This window comes from Colletotrichum karsti, assembly GCF_011947395.1.
Source record: "Colletotrichum karsti strain CkLH20 chromosome Unknown Scaffold52, whole genome shotgun sequence".
Taxonomy (NCBI): Eukaryota; Fungi; Ascomycota; class Sordariomycetes; order Glomerellales; family Glomerellaceae; genus Colletotrichum; species Colletotrichum karsti.
Window position 1 is genome coordinate 100097 of NW_024065952.1, and position 19198 is coordinate 119294.

At 54.5% G+C, this 19198-nt stretch overlaps 4 protein-coding genes across 4 annotated transcripts; 2 read left to right on the top strand and 2 right to left on the bottom strand.

Annotated features, from left to right (window-relative positions):
• Positions 1 to 1434: 1434 nt before the first annotated feature.
• CkaCkLH20_11885 (uncharacterized protein) lies at positions 1435 to 1878 on the top strand (the record flags this gene model as incomplete). Its single annotated transcript, XM_038894599.1, has 1 exon — positions 1435 to 1878. The coding sequence occupies one exon, from the start codon at positions 1435 to 1437 to the stop codon at positions 1876 to 1878; it is 444 nt and encodes a 147-aa protein (XP_038740040.1).
• A 482-nt stretch (positions 1879 to 2360) lies between these two features.
• On the bottom strand, positions 2361 to 2853 carry CkaCkLH20_11886 (endoribonuclease L-PSP; the record flags this gene model as incomplete). Its single annotated transcript, XM_038894600.1, has 2 exons — positions 2361 to 2680; positions 2742 to 2853. The coding sequence occupies 2 exons, from the start codon at positions 2851 to 2853 to the stop codon at positions 2361 to 2363; spliced, it is 432 nt and encodes a 143-aa protein (XP_038740041.1).
• A 2383-nt stretch (positions 2854 to 5236) lies between these two features.
• Positions 5237 to 5840, bottom strand: CkaCkLH20_11887 (uncharacterized protein; the record flags this gene model as incomplete). Its single annotated transcript, XM_038894601.1, has 2 exons — positions 5237 to 5405; positions 5464 to 5840. The coding sequence occupies 2 exons, from the start codon at positions 5838 to 5840 to the stop codon at positions 5237 to 5239; spliced, it is 546 nt and encodes a 181-aa protein (XP_038740042.1).
• Positions 5841 to 16851: 11011 nt separating this feature from the next.
• On the top strand, positions 16852 to 18959 carry CkaCkLH20_11888 (uncharacterized protein; the record flags this gene model as incomplete). The annotated part of the gene is made up of 5 exons (XM_038894602.1): positions 16852 to 17093; positions 17150 to 17807; positions 17868 to 17958; positions 18013 to 18427; positions 18488 to 18959. 5 exons carry the CDS (start codon positions 16852 to 16854, stop codon positions 18957 to 18959), a joined length of 1878 nt encoding a protein of 625 aa, XP_038740043.1.
• Between the last annotated feature and the right edge of the window lie 239 nt (positions 18960 to 19198).

A 19198-nucleotide genomic window follows, 5' to 3' on the forward strand; every position in this document is an offset into this window, starting at 1 on the left:
ACGGACAGCGGGTCCTCACGTTTTAGCGCTGGCGTCGAAAAGCAAACGCACCGACGACACCACCCCAACGCTAACTCCGGTGCAGGTTCACCGTCGATCACTGGCCGTAGGTGTGTATACAAAGCACTCAGACTCGTTCATACCTGCGTGTTTGAGAAGGATGAGGCTGCTGCTGCTGCTGCTTCGTGAGTGGACTCACATATCCGGACCTCCATCTACCATGGTGCTTTCAGAATTCTGGCTTTATCGTGGCTGCCAGCAATCTCGGCCCGCGGTGATCGTGATAACCGACCTGCGCCTCATCTGAGACATTGTGCGGGGAACTTCATCCTTTCCGAGTTCTTAGATCTGAGTAGAGTATCAACACGAGAAATTTGGAGCCTCAACTGGAGGTCACGCCGAAATGGGGATCTGGCTAAGCTAGCTCCTGTGGCTAGCTACCTATTAGCCACGTAGCTAGCACAGATCTACACTTTCGCTCCAACGAGGCCCAATGACAATTGAGATGAAATTAGGGGTTCAAAGAGCTGCGGAGCGTTCAAAGCTTCCGCAGGTGCCAAGGCTCGTTCGGTGCGGTCTCAAATGCCCCAGGGCCGCGTGGATATGCGTTGAGCCAGACACGCGTACCGGGCAGTAATGCGACAAAGCTGCATTTCTAGGACGGATAGCGTCTACTGTGACACTCTCGCAGTCGGGCCTGTGGTTGGTCAGTCGGTCAGACTTGGGGCGTAGCCGTCGTCGGTCTTTTAACATGCATATGGCCGAGTCACGAATACCAGTCATGTTCCCGACGTCGAAACACATCCAACTTGTTCATGTTCCTTTTCCCATCTAGTAACAAAGACGTCTGTCTTGCTTTTCCAGATTACGAAATCATGGACGTTAACCACCTTCGAACATCAAAAATCCTTCGCCGAGACCTTTCGCCAGCGGACTTCTCCAAGTAAGCCCCGCCCCTTGCGGCTCACGCCTCCCTCCCTTTGCTCGACATTCACACAACCACAAGGCCAAGCCCGCTAGCCCCCGTCCGTTGTGTTAGCTCCACGCTCTCGACGTCCGGCTCGGCGGGAGCACGGCCGGGGCACGGCCGGCCCGATGCCACTTTAGCCTCCCTGCCTGCGTCTCCTGCAACTGGGACTTTGAACCCCCACCGCAAAGCCGCGGACCTTTTTCCCAGACCGTCAGCGGCGCAAACGGTCGGGTCGTTCGTTTTGTATGGCATTGTCGAGTGGGATCAGGGGGAAAAAAGGGGGAATCGTCCGAAATAGAACATTGAAGACACACGCCTGAGCGAAACTGAAGACGGTCTTCTATAAGAACCTCCTGGTTGGTCTTTGCTCATCCCGCATCACCAACCTCATCCTCAACCACAACAACTCAACACCAACCAACCTAACTCCAACAAACATCACCACCACCGCCACCACCGCCAATATGCCCGCCACCGTCGTCTCCACCCCGGTTCCCGCCGGCGTCGACCGCAACCAGGTCCTGGCCGCGATGCACAACCACGACCTGATGGTGAAGACGCTCTGCCCGGCCCTGATCTCGTACAATCTCGAGTCCGGCTCCGTCGGCGCGGGTCAGTCCGCCACCTACTCCGTCACCGACAAGAAGCCCATCGGCCAGACGACCTACCAGCTCACCATCACCAACCTCGAGGACGGCGTCGACACCCTCGTCAACGCCAAGCCCCCCGTCGGCACCCTCGTCATCCAGGGCAAGTGGCGCGTCGTCAACGAGGGCGCCAACCTCGTCCTCCGCGAGGAGGTCGAGATCGAGGCCAACATGCTCATGAAGAAGATGGCCAAGGGCAACGTCGAGAAGACCCACCCCGAGCAGCACGCCGCCCTCCTCGTCCAGGCCGGCAAGGCATAGAGTCGGGAGTTTTGGACTTGGATGAAGTGCGGATATAATACCCAATTGGTTGATGTAATCCCGCCATTGGAGCGAAATGGTGCGATCTGGCGTTAAAGGGTTTGATGCTTGTCTGTAGATGAGATCACACATTAATATGAGTCTGATATGGTTTGTCACTGACGTTGATGATGAGTTGATGTACCGTGTTCGTGAGATTCTTGATATCCCAGCCATTTGATAACAAATGCAATTCTTTGCGCAATACGATGGAGTCATCCTCATTGTTTTTGATTCCATACCCAACGAGTACACATTTATCCTCCTCCATATCACTCAGATCCCGCCTTGGGAGTCCCTCTAGGGTAACGGCTCATAGCCTGGATCTCAAACTCAAACTTGCCCTTCTGAGTTTGATGAGACTGAAAGGGTCATTCACGACAAATTCCGCAGCGGACTTGTACAGTACAATGCCCACTGGATTCGTAACACCACACTCGATATCATTTAGATCCCGCCTTCGCAGCCCCCTCCGGATCATGCGCAACAACCTCAATCTCAACCCTCATATCATCCTCCCCCAGCCTCGTCACGCCCACACACGTCCAGATCGGCTTGTTATTCGGCATCCACCTCCCGAAATTCCTCACCATCGCCGCCAGCGCCTCGTCGTTGATCGGCACGTGGTACGAGTTGACCCGGTACACCTGCTCCCACCCCTTGCCCCCCGCGTCCTTCAGGTTGAGGTCCACGTTCTCAAAGGCCCTGTCGATCTGGGCGTTGATTTCGCGGTAGAATTCGCCCGTTTGGGGATCCCATCCGCCTAGTGATGGAAGGGTTAGAGAGGGGGTGTGTGTGAGCAGTGGATGAGAAAGGGGGCGGACCTTGGCCTGCGCATTCGATCTTGTCGCCTACGCGGACGGCTTGGTTGTAGTTGAACTTTTTGAGGTTGGTCTGGCCGACGCCTTCGTAGGCGTAGTACTGTAGATGGGACATTGTGATGGTGAGGTTGGTTGTCCGGGGGTCTCGCCGAGTGCACTTGAACTCTTCGAATACTCTGCTACGTAGGATATGAAATTGCCAAGAGACAATGAGGTCGAGCAACACACGAGATGAAATGATGTCTTTATCAAAGATTCGCGAGCATGTTGTACGTCATGCCGCGGAAGATATATTCCTTCACCTGCGGGGCCGGCTGAGTTGGCACCGTGCCAGAGGTCGGCCCGTCATGAGTAGCGTGCAGAAAGAACCTTGGAAAGAAAGCGGACGGCGAAAATCGCCGAATCTTGTCCTGTTTCTCGGGGCTGTTAAGTAATGAGTCGGGATTTGAAACTTCTCGGCGTTCTTGTCCGCGTTGGTATACAGCATGACCCAGACTTCCCAACAAAGCTGGGCCCGAAGCCGGGTAGGACGCAGAGGAGAAAAGAAAGGGCTGCTGCACTCTTTTGAGCAGCGGAAATTGACATTGAAGCTATTCCCAAAAAGACTCATCGAGTGCAATCTGGCCTGGGGAGACGCTTCCGAAGGACCGGCGCGGAACGGGCCGCGTGAGGCCGGAGGCTGTCGGACGTGATTCCGACGAAGACTAACAACCAAATTCAATGAGAACCGGAGACTTCCCCAAAGACGAACCTCAACAGCTGCAAAGAGCCTGTAGGGTTGATTCACCAACAGCCAGATCAAATTCAGGAACAGTCAGAGCCCAGCCTCGGAGCTACGATCAAGTGACTTCTTGACGAGTACGCATCTCGCTCAACCCAAGGCGTCGACTCAGACCCGGCCGAACACACACTCGGATGCTCCACGCCGGCCGAAAAGCTCGGGATGCTGTCCCGGCGCAGAATCCGCCATCTCACACACCCGGGGCCGGAAACGGGGATTGAAAGAAAGATAAAGATCGCCGATGAGAAAGTAGACAAAGGGACAAAAAAGTCCACCAGTACCTGCAACATGCCACCAACATGAAGCCACCATCATGTGACAGCACCCCCCAAAGGTAGACGACCACATACCTTGGCACCTCAACACTGATATCCGACAATGAGAAGATCACCAATGCGCCGACAAGACGAAAGGGTGCTCAAGCCCGTCGATACCCTTCCCTCCGAAGCCCCTCCCCCGCTGATGATCCGTATGGCTTTTTACCTGCCGCCAACGTCCATCAAACGAGGAGTCCGACCAACCAACGACGGACCTTTTCGCCTTCGGCCCCCGAATATCACCTTTTCTGACGGATCATCCCCCCAGTATGTCGTCACCGGTCGCCCCTTCCCAGTTCTCTCAATGGATCCGAATTTTGATTTTTCCCAGCCCCGAGTTTCGAATCGGAGCGCGAAAGCTCTCGCATTTGACGTTGGGAATTGGTTTGGCGTTTCCCGTGGTGCCGTTGATGCACTCCAATCCCCTAGCCCCCTGCCCGCATGGTTCCTCGTGGTGATTCGCGTGAGTTCGGTCATCTGAAGATGATGTGCATGCGTAAGAGCATGCAAAAATCGTGTCGTCGAAGGGCCGCATGGGGCACTGTTCCGTCGATGTCAGTCGATGAGTCTGCTGGTGGTTGAAGCTTTGAAATGTGGTTGGTAGTCGGTGGCAAATGACGTAGTTGCAGATATTTAAGCTCGAGGCAGCAGATGGTTGAGCGGCGCTGACGGGGACTTTCGAACGCAATGTAATTCGTCATCGCAGTAAACCTGCATTAGTCGCAAACGCGTGGAACATGAGCACCCTGATCGACGTTGGGTTACAACGCTGGGATGCTTCGTCACACAGCTGTGCACTTCGACCACCCTAGAGGTGTCTGCCAGTAATCTTGGTTGAATTGAAGGTCGGCGCCTTTCCCGTCTGCAATGTATATACACAAAAAATGCGAACGTGAAAAAAAAAAGAGTCCAAAACCAGAGAACCCTTCCCAGTAACCGTAACGCCCGATGCTGTCCGATGCCCAGTGTGTCATTCGACGGTGTTGAAAACCCCAGGGATGATGATGATGATCGTTAATGTACAAGTCGCGAACCGATGCAAGTTTTGTTTTCCACTCCAATACCGTAGCCGTGCCGGAAGCCGTAACGAGATGATGAATATAACGCTGTAGGCCAACTCGGCCACAATGGGGTATCATGCCCTCAATCCTGAGAGCGGTGTCCGATTATGCTTTATGAAGAGAATGCCCCGGGTTTCTGGCCCAGGTGGTGGGTTGTGTTTCGTTCTGATGGTGGCTGAAGCGCCGTATCGGCAAGCCACTACTGAGACGGTGACCTCGAGTTGACCGTCGTCAGGTTATACGTCGCGCGCTTTTGATCTCCGTCGGGTTGGAGAGTCTGCGCGGGTCAAACTGGGTTGGAGGTATCGCCCTCCTCTGCGTCTTTGACGGCGTGCCAATTCATTTCTTGCCCTTGCTTGGAGGCGCTGTGATTTTGCTCGTCGTCATCAAATCGCCGATGTACTTTTGAAGGAACTTGTTGTTGTTGTCGAGCTTGTCGTGTTCTTCCCTGACCGCCTCAATGCGATTGAAAATAGTGATGAGGGACTCCTGGAGAGCCTTGGCGTGTCTGCGATCCCGTTAGTACGCAATACTCGGCATGGTCTCGTGCGTCTCGAAGTCCTTACCTCTTCAGTTCTTCCCTCGCTTCTCTGCCGAGCGCTTCGATGTCCTCGCTCGTCCTCCTCGGGCTCATTGCTCTAACATCATCGGGTCCAAACTCGGTGTCGATAGGACCAACGGCGGAGCTATCTCTCGGCACAACCAACGGACCGCTGCTCTTTCGACTGGGTAGACGAGGGCGAATCGGAGTCGGCTGGTGGATGTGGGAATCGTGCTCGTGATCGACCGACGAAGAAGAGGAACTCGACTGAGAGCGCTCGATGTGTGGAGGCAGGTGCGATTGCTCGCCGTGCATTTCTTGGTGTTCGTTATCCATTATGTTGTGTCCCGTCTCGCGGTTGCTGTAGTGGTAGATGTGGTCTGCTGTGGGCGAAAGGCGCAGTAGTGATGGCGAGCGTTTTGTAGAGAGGTGTGAGGTAACGATAAGTTGGAAGAGGGCGAACGAGCGGCTCAAAAGGTAAATGTGGTTGAATGGAATAGTACTCCGTCACCAGGTCCGAGTTGGGAAACGGGGTCTTGCCACCATGCAACAAGGTCAGGGTTCGCTGAGTGTAAGAACCGTGGCGGAGAGGGGGAGTCGAGGATGGCGGAAGGAATAGAGAGTCAGGTGGTTGCAAGAGCGGTAGCGGTGATGGTGGTGGTGTACTGCGTAGTATTGGGGCGTGAGGTATTATGGAATGTAGGGGTATTGGTGGTTGTATTCCGGAAGCAAGTAGGGTCCTACCGGTCTCGTAGACAGGGACAGGAGCCGGAGAGCGGGAAAGGAAGAAGAAGAGCAGATGAAAAGGAACAGCCCGAGAAGACGGAAGACGAGAAAAAAACGCGCGAGTGGGCCGCAAAAGGGTATGAATGGGGGACTCGGTCTCGTGGGTGTGGGTGGGTTTTTGGGTTGGGCAGAGTTGTGGAGGAGTCGCTTTGAATTTTCCCCCTTCCCCTTGACTACCTTGCTCGTCGAGTGAGGGTCCTTGGTCCTTGTGTCCTCGTGGATGTTCGCCTCGCGGATTGTGTGTTTTTCTGGCGTGCTTGCTGGCAATGGTGGCCCTTGACGAGTGGGGGTTTGAAGGGCTATCGGAATTTGAGGAGCGAGAGAAAAGAGAAGAGAGCCCCAGAGAATAGGTGATCCGAGTGGGAATGTCGTGGAAGTAATACGGGATTGCGACCGAGAACCGAGGGCGGCTGCGTTGACGTCGTGTGTATGTAGTACGGAGTGTACTCTGTACAGATTTCTGGAGAGAATACTGAAGTATAACAGGGAATGGCGAATGGGAGAGCAGACGAAGAAAAAGGGCGACAAAGGGCAGCTTGGCCGGTGTGGGTTTGGTTCGACGTTGACGTTTACATGCGGATGGGAGGTCGCGATCTGCGGTACTCGGGACAGGCGCGATGGCTGGGATGAGCGCTGAGAGGACTGCTGTTGGACGTTTGGTGTCGATCGAATTGGTGGTCGTCCCCCAATGTCGTAGGATAGGCGGTATGGTAACTGGTCGGACGGGGGTGATCCCCAAGGGTGTCGCGGGCTTGAGAGCCTTGTCTCTGGATGCTTGGATTCAGGGTGGTGGAGGGTGATGATGGACGCGACAGGGGTGGCCGAGTGGGCAGGGACAGCGCAGGGAATCCGTAACGGGTTTGACGACGGCCGGTCAAGGTCAACTCTCGAGCGGTATCCGTATGGAGAAGAATGATGTTATCGCAACCGTTCTGTCGCCGTGCCTGTGTCGTGGGTTGTTTTGGGGCTTTGCCTCCCGTCTGTGACTCGGTGACTACTGCTGTATGTCTGTGGCTCAGAGGCTGCCCGTTTCCGAAAGGCAATTGCGTAGGCAAGGCTCCGAAAGGCAATTGCGTAGGCAAGGCACTCCGTAGTAGAAGCTATTTGCAGCAGTGGTTGGTCGGTGCGGTTCAAAGCGGTGCTGGGCGAACCGCAGATCGTGTGGTTGTGTACTACGTGAGTAGTGCTGAGGAGACTCGAGCGCAACGCTGAGGCTGTGGACCTTGTTGATGGCGATGTTGGTGGTTGTTGATGGGCAGAAGAAATTTTGCAGCGGCAGCGAAAAAGCAGTGCGGTGTGCGGTACCTAGGCGATGGGTGTATCGTGAGCCGGTGCGGATGACGATGAGGGGGCACTTTGGTAGGTGGAAATGACGAAGAAGCCAGTGACTATCAAGCGGACCGCCAGTTCTGTGCGACTCGAAAGGCAGGTGAAAGAGAGACGATGTGTGCTTGCGATGCGATACGTGATAGGTGATAGTGCCGCTGCTGCGATGCTGCGATGCTGCGATGCGGACGGCAGATGGTAGCAGTGGGTGGCTGGGAAGCCGGAAGAAGCTCTCTGCCGTATTACTTCAGTAAGGTACAAGAGTATGCAAGCAGGAGGGACGGCGATGCCTGTGGTGTTTCTCGGGTCCGAATTGAGAACTGAAAATGTCTTCCTGCTCTTTCTCCGTTCCTGAATTAAGGTAGGTACTGAATGTCCGTGGACGTGTTGTTCGCGGCAAATGAGTTGGCGGTAATTACGCCCGGGCCATGTGCAGGAGAGACAACCGACGCCAACACGGACGAAGACACAAACACCAAGCCGTCACTTTAATGAATTGGTATGCTGGAATTGGAGTTGACGATGATATTGATGGACGGCGTGTTTGCGATGTTTGCGCCAACGCGCCTGAGACGTACGAATTCCAGATGCCAGTCTGTGTGCAAGAACACCAAAAACACTGAAGCTACTGCCTTCGTCAATATCGTCTCGGTACGTACCGCGAGACCCTCCTCATTCATGGATCCTGGTCTCTGGTTGGTCCCGAGATTCAATCCGATGACGCCAAAAGCGGGCAAGCGACAGGTTGAAATGGAAGGTGCAAGGTGGAAGCTTCCGAGGCTGACAAAGGCAGGAGGCAGGAGGCAGGAGGCAGGAGGCAGGAGGCAGAAGGCAGAAGGCAGAAGGCAGAAGGCAGAAGGCAGAAGGCAGGCGCGACCCGGACGCACGATGACGGAGAAGAGACAGGGAAGGACCTCCTCAGAATCAAACAGGGGCACTTCCGCTTTCACCGAGATGCTCCTCCTTCCTCCAATTCACTTTCCAGGGCCTGATTTAATTTTGCATCCAATTCAAGGCCTCAAGAGTCAGGCATTTTTCATCTTCATCATCACGCTTTTCTGCCCACATGTCACTCCTTCTTTCCCCACAGACTGCGACGCTGAACGGTGTACCGATCCACTCTCTTCGGTACGTACCTCCTGGTTTTTTCTTCCCCTCTCCCATGTCACTCTGACTCTGGCTGACTCTGACTCTGTCACGATTGCGCTCCTCTCCTCCCCTCTCCTCCGCCATGTCCTTCCCTTAAGAATCTCACGATACTTGGGCTTTTTCCGAATCCTACGGCCAACGGTCATCAACGGCTTGGTGATAAGGTGTGTGACACGGACTTTTGCCGACCAAGCTCCATCGTTTTTCGTTGGTTTGCAAATTCTTTCCTCCTTCTCACCGATTCCATTTCAGAGACCCTCTGACTGTTGATCCTCTCTCCGCCGCTCCGCTGTGCGACCACCGGCCTTTGATCATCTCCTCACTGCTGGTTTCCGACTGGTTTCCACCATGACCATGACCACCCTCCGAGACTCAAACCGCATTGCGCATAAATGGCCTCTGCCGCGATGGCAAAAGCAAAGTCCATGGCCGAACAAAAAGCAACATTTCCGTCGACCTCACCACTCACCTCACGTACCTGCTTTCCACGTGTATCCGGTACACTACCTATGTACAGATACCGGAACTTCCACTCCTTCTCGAGGGACCCCTGGATCTTTACAGCCTGCAGCAGCAGATGTTGAAGTACGAATATCCCTACGGATACACTACGCGTGCATCGCAGCGGCAGCCAGCACACCACGAGGCGCACACCGCACACGCAGGACCGCCGAGTATTCGTACCTTGCCGCACTTTTACACGCCGCACGCTACAAGATACAGCCCATCACCACCACCACCAGTACAGATACACGCCAACCACAACCTGCAGCAACCCTTCATGGCACCCCTGCTTACGAGAAAAATTGGCTGATCAGCGCCTGTGACGCCATACCCTCCATGGTCAAGCCTGGGATCCCCCCATCTCCACCAGCCGCGTCGAACAGAGCGGGAACTCGACAAACTTGAGGTGAACTCTTCTTCTCAATCTCGGGACCTCCAGCTTGGAGCTTAGCTTGGAGGAATCACCCTTCTGCCGCCAAGTCTAGCGCTCTTCTTTTGACTGGCCCGCGACCTTCTCCGCCGCCCACTCCCGGCAGACACCAGCCGGTTTGGCGGTCTTGCCGCCCCCTCTCACCTCCCTCCGTGCCTCCCTGCCTGGAGACACAGATGCCTTTCGAAAAAGAGGGCAAACTGGTCATCGTCATGTTATGCCCAGCCTCAAGCGGATTTCGATTCGCATCTTGCCTTCCCGTCTTGACAGACTGCCCCTCACCGCCAGCGCTACAGACGATTTGTTTCGCCCGCCATCGCAAGGGGCCGACGTTTCGTCTCTTTATTTTGCATGGCACAGGCGTACGGATACCGACTGAAGTCTGAAGTACAGACAGGACAGAGCACAGGCCCGGCTTGGGGTGTCTCCGTTCCTTTCGTGATCGATCACCATCCCGTCCCGTGTAGCCGTTGCTTCCTTTCTGGTTTCTCGTGTTTTGGACGAGCTAACGACTTCTGTAGGATGCGACATTCGCGATCACGTATTGTTCTACTTACACGCATTGCTCTCGGTCAACCATTTAGATCTAACATGTCCGTTTTGCGGCACTCAAATGGGGCGGTAACCCGACAAGATTACCTTTCGTGGATTACTCATGGAGGGGGCGTTGGGCAGCCACGAATCCACGATGGCTTTGCCAGACGTCGCGGGAGGGGCATCACCACCCGCCACGGCCCACGATCCATCCACGTCCGTCACATCTCGGGATACCGCCGTTCGCAAATATGACAGGATCCCTCCCGCTGCGTCTGCCTTCGCGCTGAGGTTGCGGTAGGCCCCCAAAACCCTCGGCCGTCACTTGACTGCTCGCACCCACTCAAGACCCTCTCGGCCCCGTTCCTACATTAGAACAACCGCCCGACCCAAGTTATATTCAGCGCGACGTACCGCAGTACTTCAGTACTTTCTGCCATTACATGTCCATTCAACTCTCCGCCGCGCACTCAAGCATACATTAGCTTGGCCAGCGCCACGGGTCTGACTGGGACAAGAAACGGGGAACGGGACAGGGATATGCAAGGCAGCACAAGACAGGGAAGGGCATGCCGGGCAGAAAACCGAGCATCTGAATGAAAGCAGTCGGTCCCTTCCCACTGCATGCTAATCTGCCACAAACTGCTAGCTGCTGCCTTCTCAGCGATGGTGGTTAGGAGTTACGGAAACTGGCTGCTGCAGGAGAAGAAAACTAACCGCCAAAACGGCCATAGAAGCATAACGTTTGTGTCTCCGATGCAGGGACCCCGGAAAAAGCGACAGCGATCTCGAGGGCCCTTTTTCTCGCTTCGCTTCGCGCAGAGCCCCTTCCCTTGTCTGCCCTTCCCGCCGGGCCTCTCATATCATAGGCATGGGCCGCCCTCTCAATTTTCATGGCTACATACCTCATGTTAGACTCTCGGAGGCCTGCAACCAATACGTACACCTACCGGTTGCTTTGCGAATTTCTTCTTTTCAGTTCTATTGATCCCTCCGAACTGCTGCGGCTGACTGAACGACACGAACCAAATTCCCCCGGCGAGCGACCCCGGCGCCACAACCGTCGGATCTTACCTCTAAATGCAAACTCAACAGGAAACCTGACACACCGAGGGGGTCCCCGGGCAAGGTACCCCGGAGCCCCTGACACCGGCCGAGTGATGTCATCGGATCGACGGCCCAAACCTGTCTCTCGCTCCCTCTCAGCCTCTCAGATCTCTGGTCCGCTCACCACTGCCTCCTCCCAGGCGTTTCCCTACAACGACGTCGTCCAGTCACGAGTCAATTTCAGCCACCCTCTACCGCCATCTCCACATCCATTGTCACGACTTCGTCACCTTCAAGCGGGGGAAGCTGTGTACTGTTGTTGTTCAACCGTGCGTCCGAAGTATCTGTCATCCTGCCACCGGCGTTGTTTCACCCGTTGGTCGAATTGTCAACGTCTTCCCTAGATGTTGAGGCAGGTTATTTCAGGACAACACTTTCCTTCGTCAGCTTACCAGCAACCGCCATCAACGGTCAACTCAGCTGATGTCCATATCTAAGCGTCTGAAAGGGTCCTTATCCCCATGGTTCGCCCTGCTGGTCGAGGCTGCCTGGCTGAAAAACAAGCCTTGGACGATACGGATACCGACTCGGTTCAGATAAGATTTGCTTCACCGTCTCAGCAGAAACATCTCACACCCCAGGCCCTCCGTTCTTTCAGTCGCCTCTCGTCGAGTCATCGTCCATTCAGCAGATCCTGAGGTACCGTCCGTTCAGGCGGCATTGATGGTGACAGGCAGATCATCGTCATCAAAGAGGGCCCCGTGCCATCCAATGTCCGCTCCTCGCACACCCAGATGCCACAGTAATGTCCGGAACAGCCAAGTGTATCGGCGATGATGACCAGACAAGATCATCATCATTACATGTGCACAAAACGGCAAGACGGCGGTCTGGCTGATACTTGACTGACTGACTCTTGGAACATATCGTTGTTGTGTTGGCGATGGGGTTTGTTGGTTGACGAATCATTGCACAAAAGTCGCGGTCCACCGGCCGCAACACCTCACCTCGTCTCCATCGCGCATAACCCCTCGGAGCTGGCTCCATTCGCATCCGTGGTGCTCTTGAACTCTGATTCCCTGACTATTGCTCGATACCCTGACTTCTGTTCCAACAAAACACGGAGGAGCATCCGGTTTTTTACCCTGACCGCACGGCAGCACAGCCAGCCAACCTGTGCTGCAACCTCGAATTCAGGCATTCCCCGGCCGGCAACCTCATTCCACGCGCCTGTTCCTTTCTCCATGCTCACTCAGACACAAATAACAAAAAAACAGAGGCGTCCGAAATTAAAACCCAGAAAGACGGTCGCAATACCTACAAGGACTCACCCATCACAGGACGTCCCGCAAGCCACATCCGGCAGGAAACTAACCTCGAAAAGAAACTGGAATGCCAGAATGGCATTTCCTAAACATCCCAAACTCTCCCATCTTCCAAGGCCCGGGTTTCTCGACACTTTACCGTGTGTAACCCTGCGTATCCCATTCGTGCCATCCAAAGAGGACCCCTTCTTTTCTCTCATACGCGCTGCTCTCTTTTGGCTTTCCCCCCAAAGTGCTGTACTGCGTGCGTGCGTGCGTGCGTGCGTGCGTGCTTCTCCTCGCGCCCTTCACACCCCCCTCCCTCCCCCTCACCTCCAAGACCAGCTCAAGATTCCCAACGAGGCAATCAGAGCAAGCGATCGGCGGTATCCAGCATGAAGACCAGCGCCCGGCACTCCAGAGAATGAACAAGGACGACGATCCCACAATAAGCCCGACTCAGCCGATCGCCCGTCGACCAATGACATCCGCTACCCAGGCACCGTCATAAAACGACAACGCCCAAGGATTGTAAGTGTATCGGCTACCGCAACTGCCTTTTCGGTGCGCTTCTATGGACGGCTTCCGGGGCCGGCGATGGCCCTGCTGCGACCATCTGGCACGTTGGAAACCGGGGGGGGAGGGAGAGAAAGGCGCCTTTTGCGGCCTATCACGAAACATCCTCACATCTCAACGACAGGTTCATCAGGTACAGCTTGTTTGTCTGTCTCCTCTACTGCCGGAGGGATGAACCCCCTGGATTTTCCATTTCACACATTCTGCGCGCTTTTGCCCTCAAAACTTGTCATCAAGCCATCCCGTGATACCGTCCGTGACTTGTACTGCCGCTGCCCCGCCTCGAGACCGGAGCTTCGGAGTATTCCTGCGAACAACGACGACAACCACTCTCTCGCACGTCCGGCGGTGGGCGATGGTTTTTTACACTACAACTACGGTGAACCCTTCAACCCACCCGCCTGCCCCGTGACGAACAAGCTTGAAATATCCGCAGTCGAGATAATCCGGCACTTTCCCTGCATCTCGCCGCGTGCCGCCGTGTTTCGCTGCTCTCCCCCCCTAGCTCCCCAGCACCCTAAATAGACCGCCGATGTTGGCCATCTCATCATCCTCTGGTCGCCGCCGTCCGTGGAACTGAATAGCTGGGATGGGGGGCGCTTGCAGCGCACTCGGACGGCGTGACAGCCGGCGGCGGAGAGGTCAGATGAGACCGGACGGCGACTTTTCTATACCGTAGACGCGCAATCACTTTTCATTCTGCCGCCGCCGCGTTTCTTCCGTCACTGGTGCACCAGAATTACAACAGTATACCGCAGCAGCACCGGCCCGCCGTGGCGGCTGGCTGGGAGACCCGCTATCGTGACTGCATGGTCTTTTTTTCCCTCGTGTAACGGAAGCTCATCCGATGCCGTGCCCATCCATCTCGTGTGCGACTTCACTACTTCCTTGGCCCTTTTGTGCGCTCGCCACAGGCGTGTTACGTGAATCCGTACAACTCGCCCGCCACCACCTCTGCTGTCGTCGCCGCCGCCACCGGTGCCGTGTTTCGTTTGGCGTGCAGCCGGGAAACCACGACTCCTCCCTTCGGTGGACCGGGCAGTCAATCGTTCAACGCACACCCCAAGGGAAAATCTTTCGTCGTGTGTGTAATCCACCGGCGTGCGCCCCAGAATTCATCCACGCTCGGTCGTCCGTCGGGGATTGCGACGAGTGCGCGGGACCGCGCTGGGTGTGTCTACGTGTAGAGAGAGATTGTGAGGCGCGACGATGATTCCGTCTCGCGTGGTCTTCGGGGTTTTGTGCCTCTTGGCTCCCAACTAGCGCGGCTGCCGCTGTTCGCGTCGTTGACGCGTTTAGTAGCATGGACACGTGGGAGAGCAAGAGATTGATTAAGCGGATGACTACGAGTGACACTAGTCTGGGAGAAACACGAGAGAGAAAGAAAAAATCACCGATTAGTTTGTCGGGTGACCCACGTGGGTATCGGGTATCGAGACGAGGGCGACGACGACGAGGTGAGTAGGAGTCATAGCAGATCTTTAGCTGGGAATAAACTGGATAATCACCCGAGACTGGTCTGGTCGGTGTGCCATCGCTGCAGGTGATGAAGTCTGAAAATCGGGGAATTTTGTTGGGTGCCGCTGGTGAGTTTTGATTCTGACTGATACGGAGCTGAAGATGCTGGGGGGGTGTTGGTTGTATCGAGGAAAGCTTGACTCGAGGGCTGTGAGCAGGCAAGTTCCCTCTTTGCGTGTGAAATGTGTATGTTGAACCGGGTCGAGGTCGAGGGAAGAAAGCTTCCGGCGTAGCGGCTATCTTGACTTTCGTCTTTCCTCCCAGGGTCCCGTCGTCCGTCGCTGGACGTATGCCATCGGCTACTTCAGAGAGTTCACGAGGGGGGGTTTGGACGCAGGCTTGCGACGAGGTGTGGTATGTCCCCGGCGGAAGCGATTTGAGATGTCTGGTTACAGATGGGCCGGTGCTGAGACGAGACGGGAGCGGAAGGGATGACGATGTGACTGGTGTTGCTGATGTGAGGTTTTGAGTTCGTCTATGACGACGATACCTGCCTGATTTGTGAAGTGGTTGGGTACGGGGGGTTTGCTGGATTGGGTTGAGCTTGTTCTTTATCTCTTCTGCGATTCTGATATCTCATACACGGGGTTTGAGTTTTGAAGGGGTGTGGGAAGTTTGGAAGTCAATTACTTGGACGGAGTGAACTCCTAGGTTTGGGGGTGCAGTGTTGGTGTGTGTTTGCTGAGGCAGATTGCGGATGGGGTTTGGAGCTGGGGAGATCTGAATCAGCTTGGGATCTTGGTATGCCTTTGGATTGGGTTTGGTATGGTGATGTTGGTTTCTGGTCACTGACGTCGTTGAAGTTCTCGGGGGTAGGTCATGAGGCTTGGGTCAGCCGGCTCCGATGTCCATGCTCCCGTCCGGTTCCGGGTCGGGGCCGAGTGGTTTGAGTTTAGGATCGGCTTTGAGAATGTCCATTCTTGATGGAAATGGAAGGAATGTCGAAGACTGCCGGGTTTGGGATCATGGTGAGGACGGGGCTGAGGACGGCGTCTGAGTCTTCTGCTGCTGGAGTCATGAAGGCTGTTCCAGTAGTAGAGTTGACACCAGCAAGATAAGTCATTCGAAGGCATCCAGGGCAGTCGATGACACGGAGGTCCCCATGGCCAAGCTGTTTCTGTCCATGGAGACAACTCCAAACCCCTGGGCCGAAGCACTCTCATTCTTGAGCCAACGAAGGCCTCCTATGGGTATTACGCTGTAGTTGACAAGCCTTTTCAAAGAAGTTTGCCCGACATCCAACTCCGTTCATCCACTTAGACTTTGCGTTGATAAAATGCCGACTTATCGAGAACCGGCCACCCATATGGTTTGCCGTCGCCCTCTTTCATCCAGCGTAGCAATATCTTCAATGGTCTCGCCGTTTTCCCTGCCCGCCTCAGTCGCAGTCGCGCCTCTTTCAGCGTTCTTCTGTAGATATACGTCGAAAAGACTCACCAAGAGCGAACCACTAGCTGTGACGAGCGAAATCTGACCGAGTCTTCAATGTCGTCTCCGCGGCTTCTGCGTTGAATAGGGGAGCTACCGAGACAAGTCGGATTTCAGGACTTTGACGGAAGGAGTCCAGGTCGCAAGGTCAGCGTCATGAGGTAGAGGTAGTCTAGGTAGCTGGCGAGGTCTATTGGAAGGAGCCCCTTTAAGTCCATGGACAGGTTAAAGCGTCGCCGAGAGAAGGCAGTATGGCGTGGTTCTCATCGCACAACAGATTGGAAACTTGAACAACGGGCTCTGGCTTCCAGAAGGAGCAGCATCTTCACACAAGGATAGTGGGCTGTGAGTGATGTTGCTTGCCTACTTTGATATTGAAAGCCCTGTAGTCAATGGTTATAGCAAGAGCATCTTTCATCGCAGTTGTTTGGATTCAGTTCGAAATGCTGCCTACCTTATGTTGTGACATGGCACTTTCCCCTCCTGAAGATGTGGTTGGGATTGTTAGTTTGAGCCTTCCTTACATTTCTGAGAGTGCAAGACACAGTTCCATTGCTCTTTCCTCTTGCCCATTTACTTCTTCTAACTCCTTTTCCCCCGGAAGGAGAAGGAGACCCAGAAGCCTCAGGAAGTCAACATCATCCTCCCATGAACAACACTCTTCCGTCAACGACACATTTCCCATTAACATCACTTTTCCATCCCCATAAGGTATCCTTCTTGGAAGCTTGCTCGGACCGTTCAACCGCATTTCTTGCTCTTTGGAATCTTGGCGCATCAGTATCCAGCAGATCCTACAACATCCCTCACTATGCAAACCGACGATTCAGCATCCCTCGCCACGCTAGTCGACAGTTCCTCTGTTCTATCAGAAGAGGATGACCTCTTAGATCAGCAAATACCCAGCCCTACCGAGGACAGCGATACCACGTCTTCTGCCACCTTGGTATCCACCGGCGATAACAAATGCGACTCTCTTCTCCCCCAGGGGTCCGAACTGTCTGAGAGCATTCACGATGACCAACCTCAGCTTCTTTCCGAAGATCGCCTTGCGTAACTTCGCTTCATGGTCACTTTGGCGGAACTCTTGACTGACATAACATCTACAGAATCGCCGGCATCGACCTGGGCAGTGCTGTCACTCGCGTGACTCTTGCTCACACGGCGCGTCGTGCCTATTGCGACGTCGATTGTCCTCCCGGTTTCGCCAAAGACCACGCTTCCTTTGAATTCCCAGCAGTAGCTGATGTCAACACCGAAAAAATGGGGCACGATGCACTGGTCGCTGGCATTCCGATCAAAACCTTGATGTACGAGTTGGTGCGTCTAGAAGATCCCTCACCTCGCAATGACGTAAACGTCTACGTGGGCGTCAATTTCCGTCTACTCAGGGATCGCGGGGTACCCGATGCCAGCATGTCAGTTCTTCGGGACAAAGGCAGAATTCGGCAGCTTGTCGTCGAATACTTCAAGAAGATCAGACATTCCATGATGATCTGTTGCACGAGAGAGAAACTCTTTTACGAATCCGTCGCCATTACCATTTCTGCAATCTGGAATACGACGCATTTCAAGCGGTTGTTCATGGAAATCCTGATAGACGTTTTCCCGTTTATCCCGAGACGTAACATCTTTTTGGTACCCAAGGCCGAAGCAATCGGGTGCGTAATTACCAACGGAATCACCATGGACCAAGTACGAGACCCTCGTAATGAATTCCCGCTTCCCGATGAAATCATGGTCATTAATTTCGGTAGGCATGCCCTCGTAAGTTCCACCCGTCTGCCCATCGTGTGTATTGCTGTGGTAGGACTAACGTAGCACCAGCATGGCACCAGGCTCACCCTGGTGTGGAATGACACCGAGCAGCATCGGGTCAATTCCAATGCTGACTTCTTCGCTTCCAAGAAGTCCTGGGGTAAAGAGTCAACAATGACCCTGACATTGTAAGCATGCTAACAATAAGACACAGGAATGTTGGGTGGCATAGAAGTCTACGCGCAAACCATCGAAGAGGCCATTCGTGACCCAGTCACCGGTAACCCAGCTATCGTCAACCACCCGAAGAAGGAGGAGTATGTCGCCGAGTTGATGACAGATTTCAGAAGAAAGTATCCGTACCTTGGAAGGACCCCTTTCACCCTGAACAGCAGTGGAGGCAACTGGGATTCCAAGATGCTAGCTCCTCATCTTTGGGATACCGCCTTCAGACAACCGCTTGAATTTGTTCACCAGCAGATGAGGGAAAGAGAGAGAACGGGTCTTCCTACTATCGTGTCCCTCACCGGCAGCAGTTATCGAAACAACGCCGTGTTGGCAGCGACCTTGGCTGTGGTCAGGAGCCACGCAAAGTACGGGTGGACGCACTTTACACCCTTTGACGATGGGTGAGTGAACCACTTCCACTGGTCAGTCTATCAAGGAGTCATCGCTCACAGCATCGCCAGAAGACTTCTGGCCGTCCGGGGCGCGGCTTGGGCTGTGCGCGAGCGCAAAGATGTTCGCACCTTTTGTGACACCAGCAGACTGGAATTATCGTATTTCTGGATCAAGGAACCCCATAAGCGCTGGTCGCAGTGGTGGTCCAAGCAGGTAACAACACTCACATTCTACAGAGACTCATTCCTCTGCTTAGCTTGCGAGCCGTATGCTTCCCCCCCGAGAAAGACCGTATACGAACTCGCCCAGCTCGGCCATCGTCACAAGGGCAAATACGTATTCCGACGTGTAGTTCGTTTTGATGAGGAAAAACAACAGCACACCCTCGTGCTCGAGGAATCTGAGTTGGACAGGAAAACAGGGGAAATGGTGTCCCGCGTGGAGTGGGTTATTCCCATGTACTATGACGTGGGCCGGCGAACACCCTTACTCGATGACTTCGACTTCGATTTGGGACAACTTGACCACCAAGCCAAGTAATGGTATTTTCTTTCTCCTACAGGGCGCATTGGGGAGAGCAATCGGGTCGAGCTTGACAATGGGTTGCGAAGTAGCGGACTGTGTTGCCGCTTGCTTGGCAGTATCAAACTAGTTGGGGAATAGGTTCATTCTGCGTAGCTTATGAGACGGGCGAAGGATTACGGAACGGTCTTGGTTGAACATGGAGGACCACAGCCTGCCCTGGTGTGATCGAAAATTAGAATAGTTGTAATCAACAG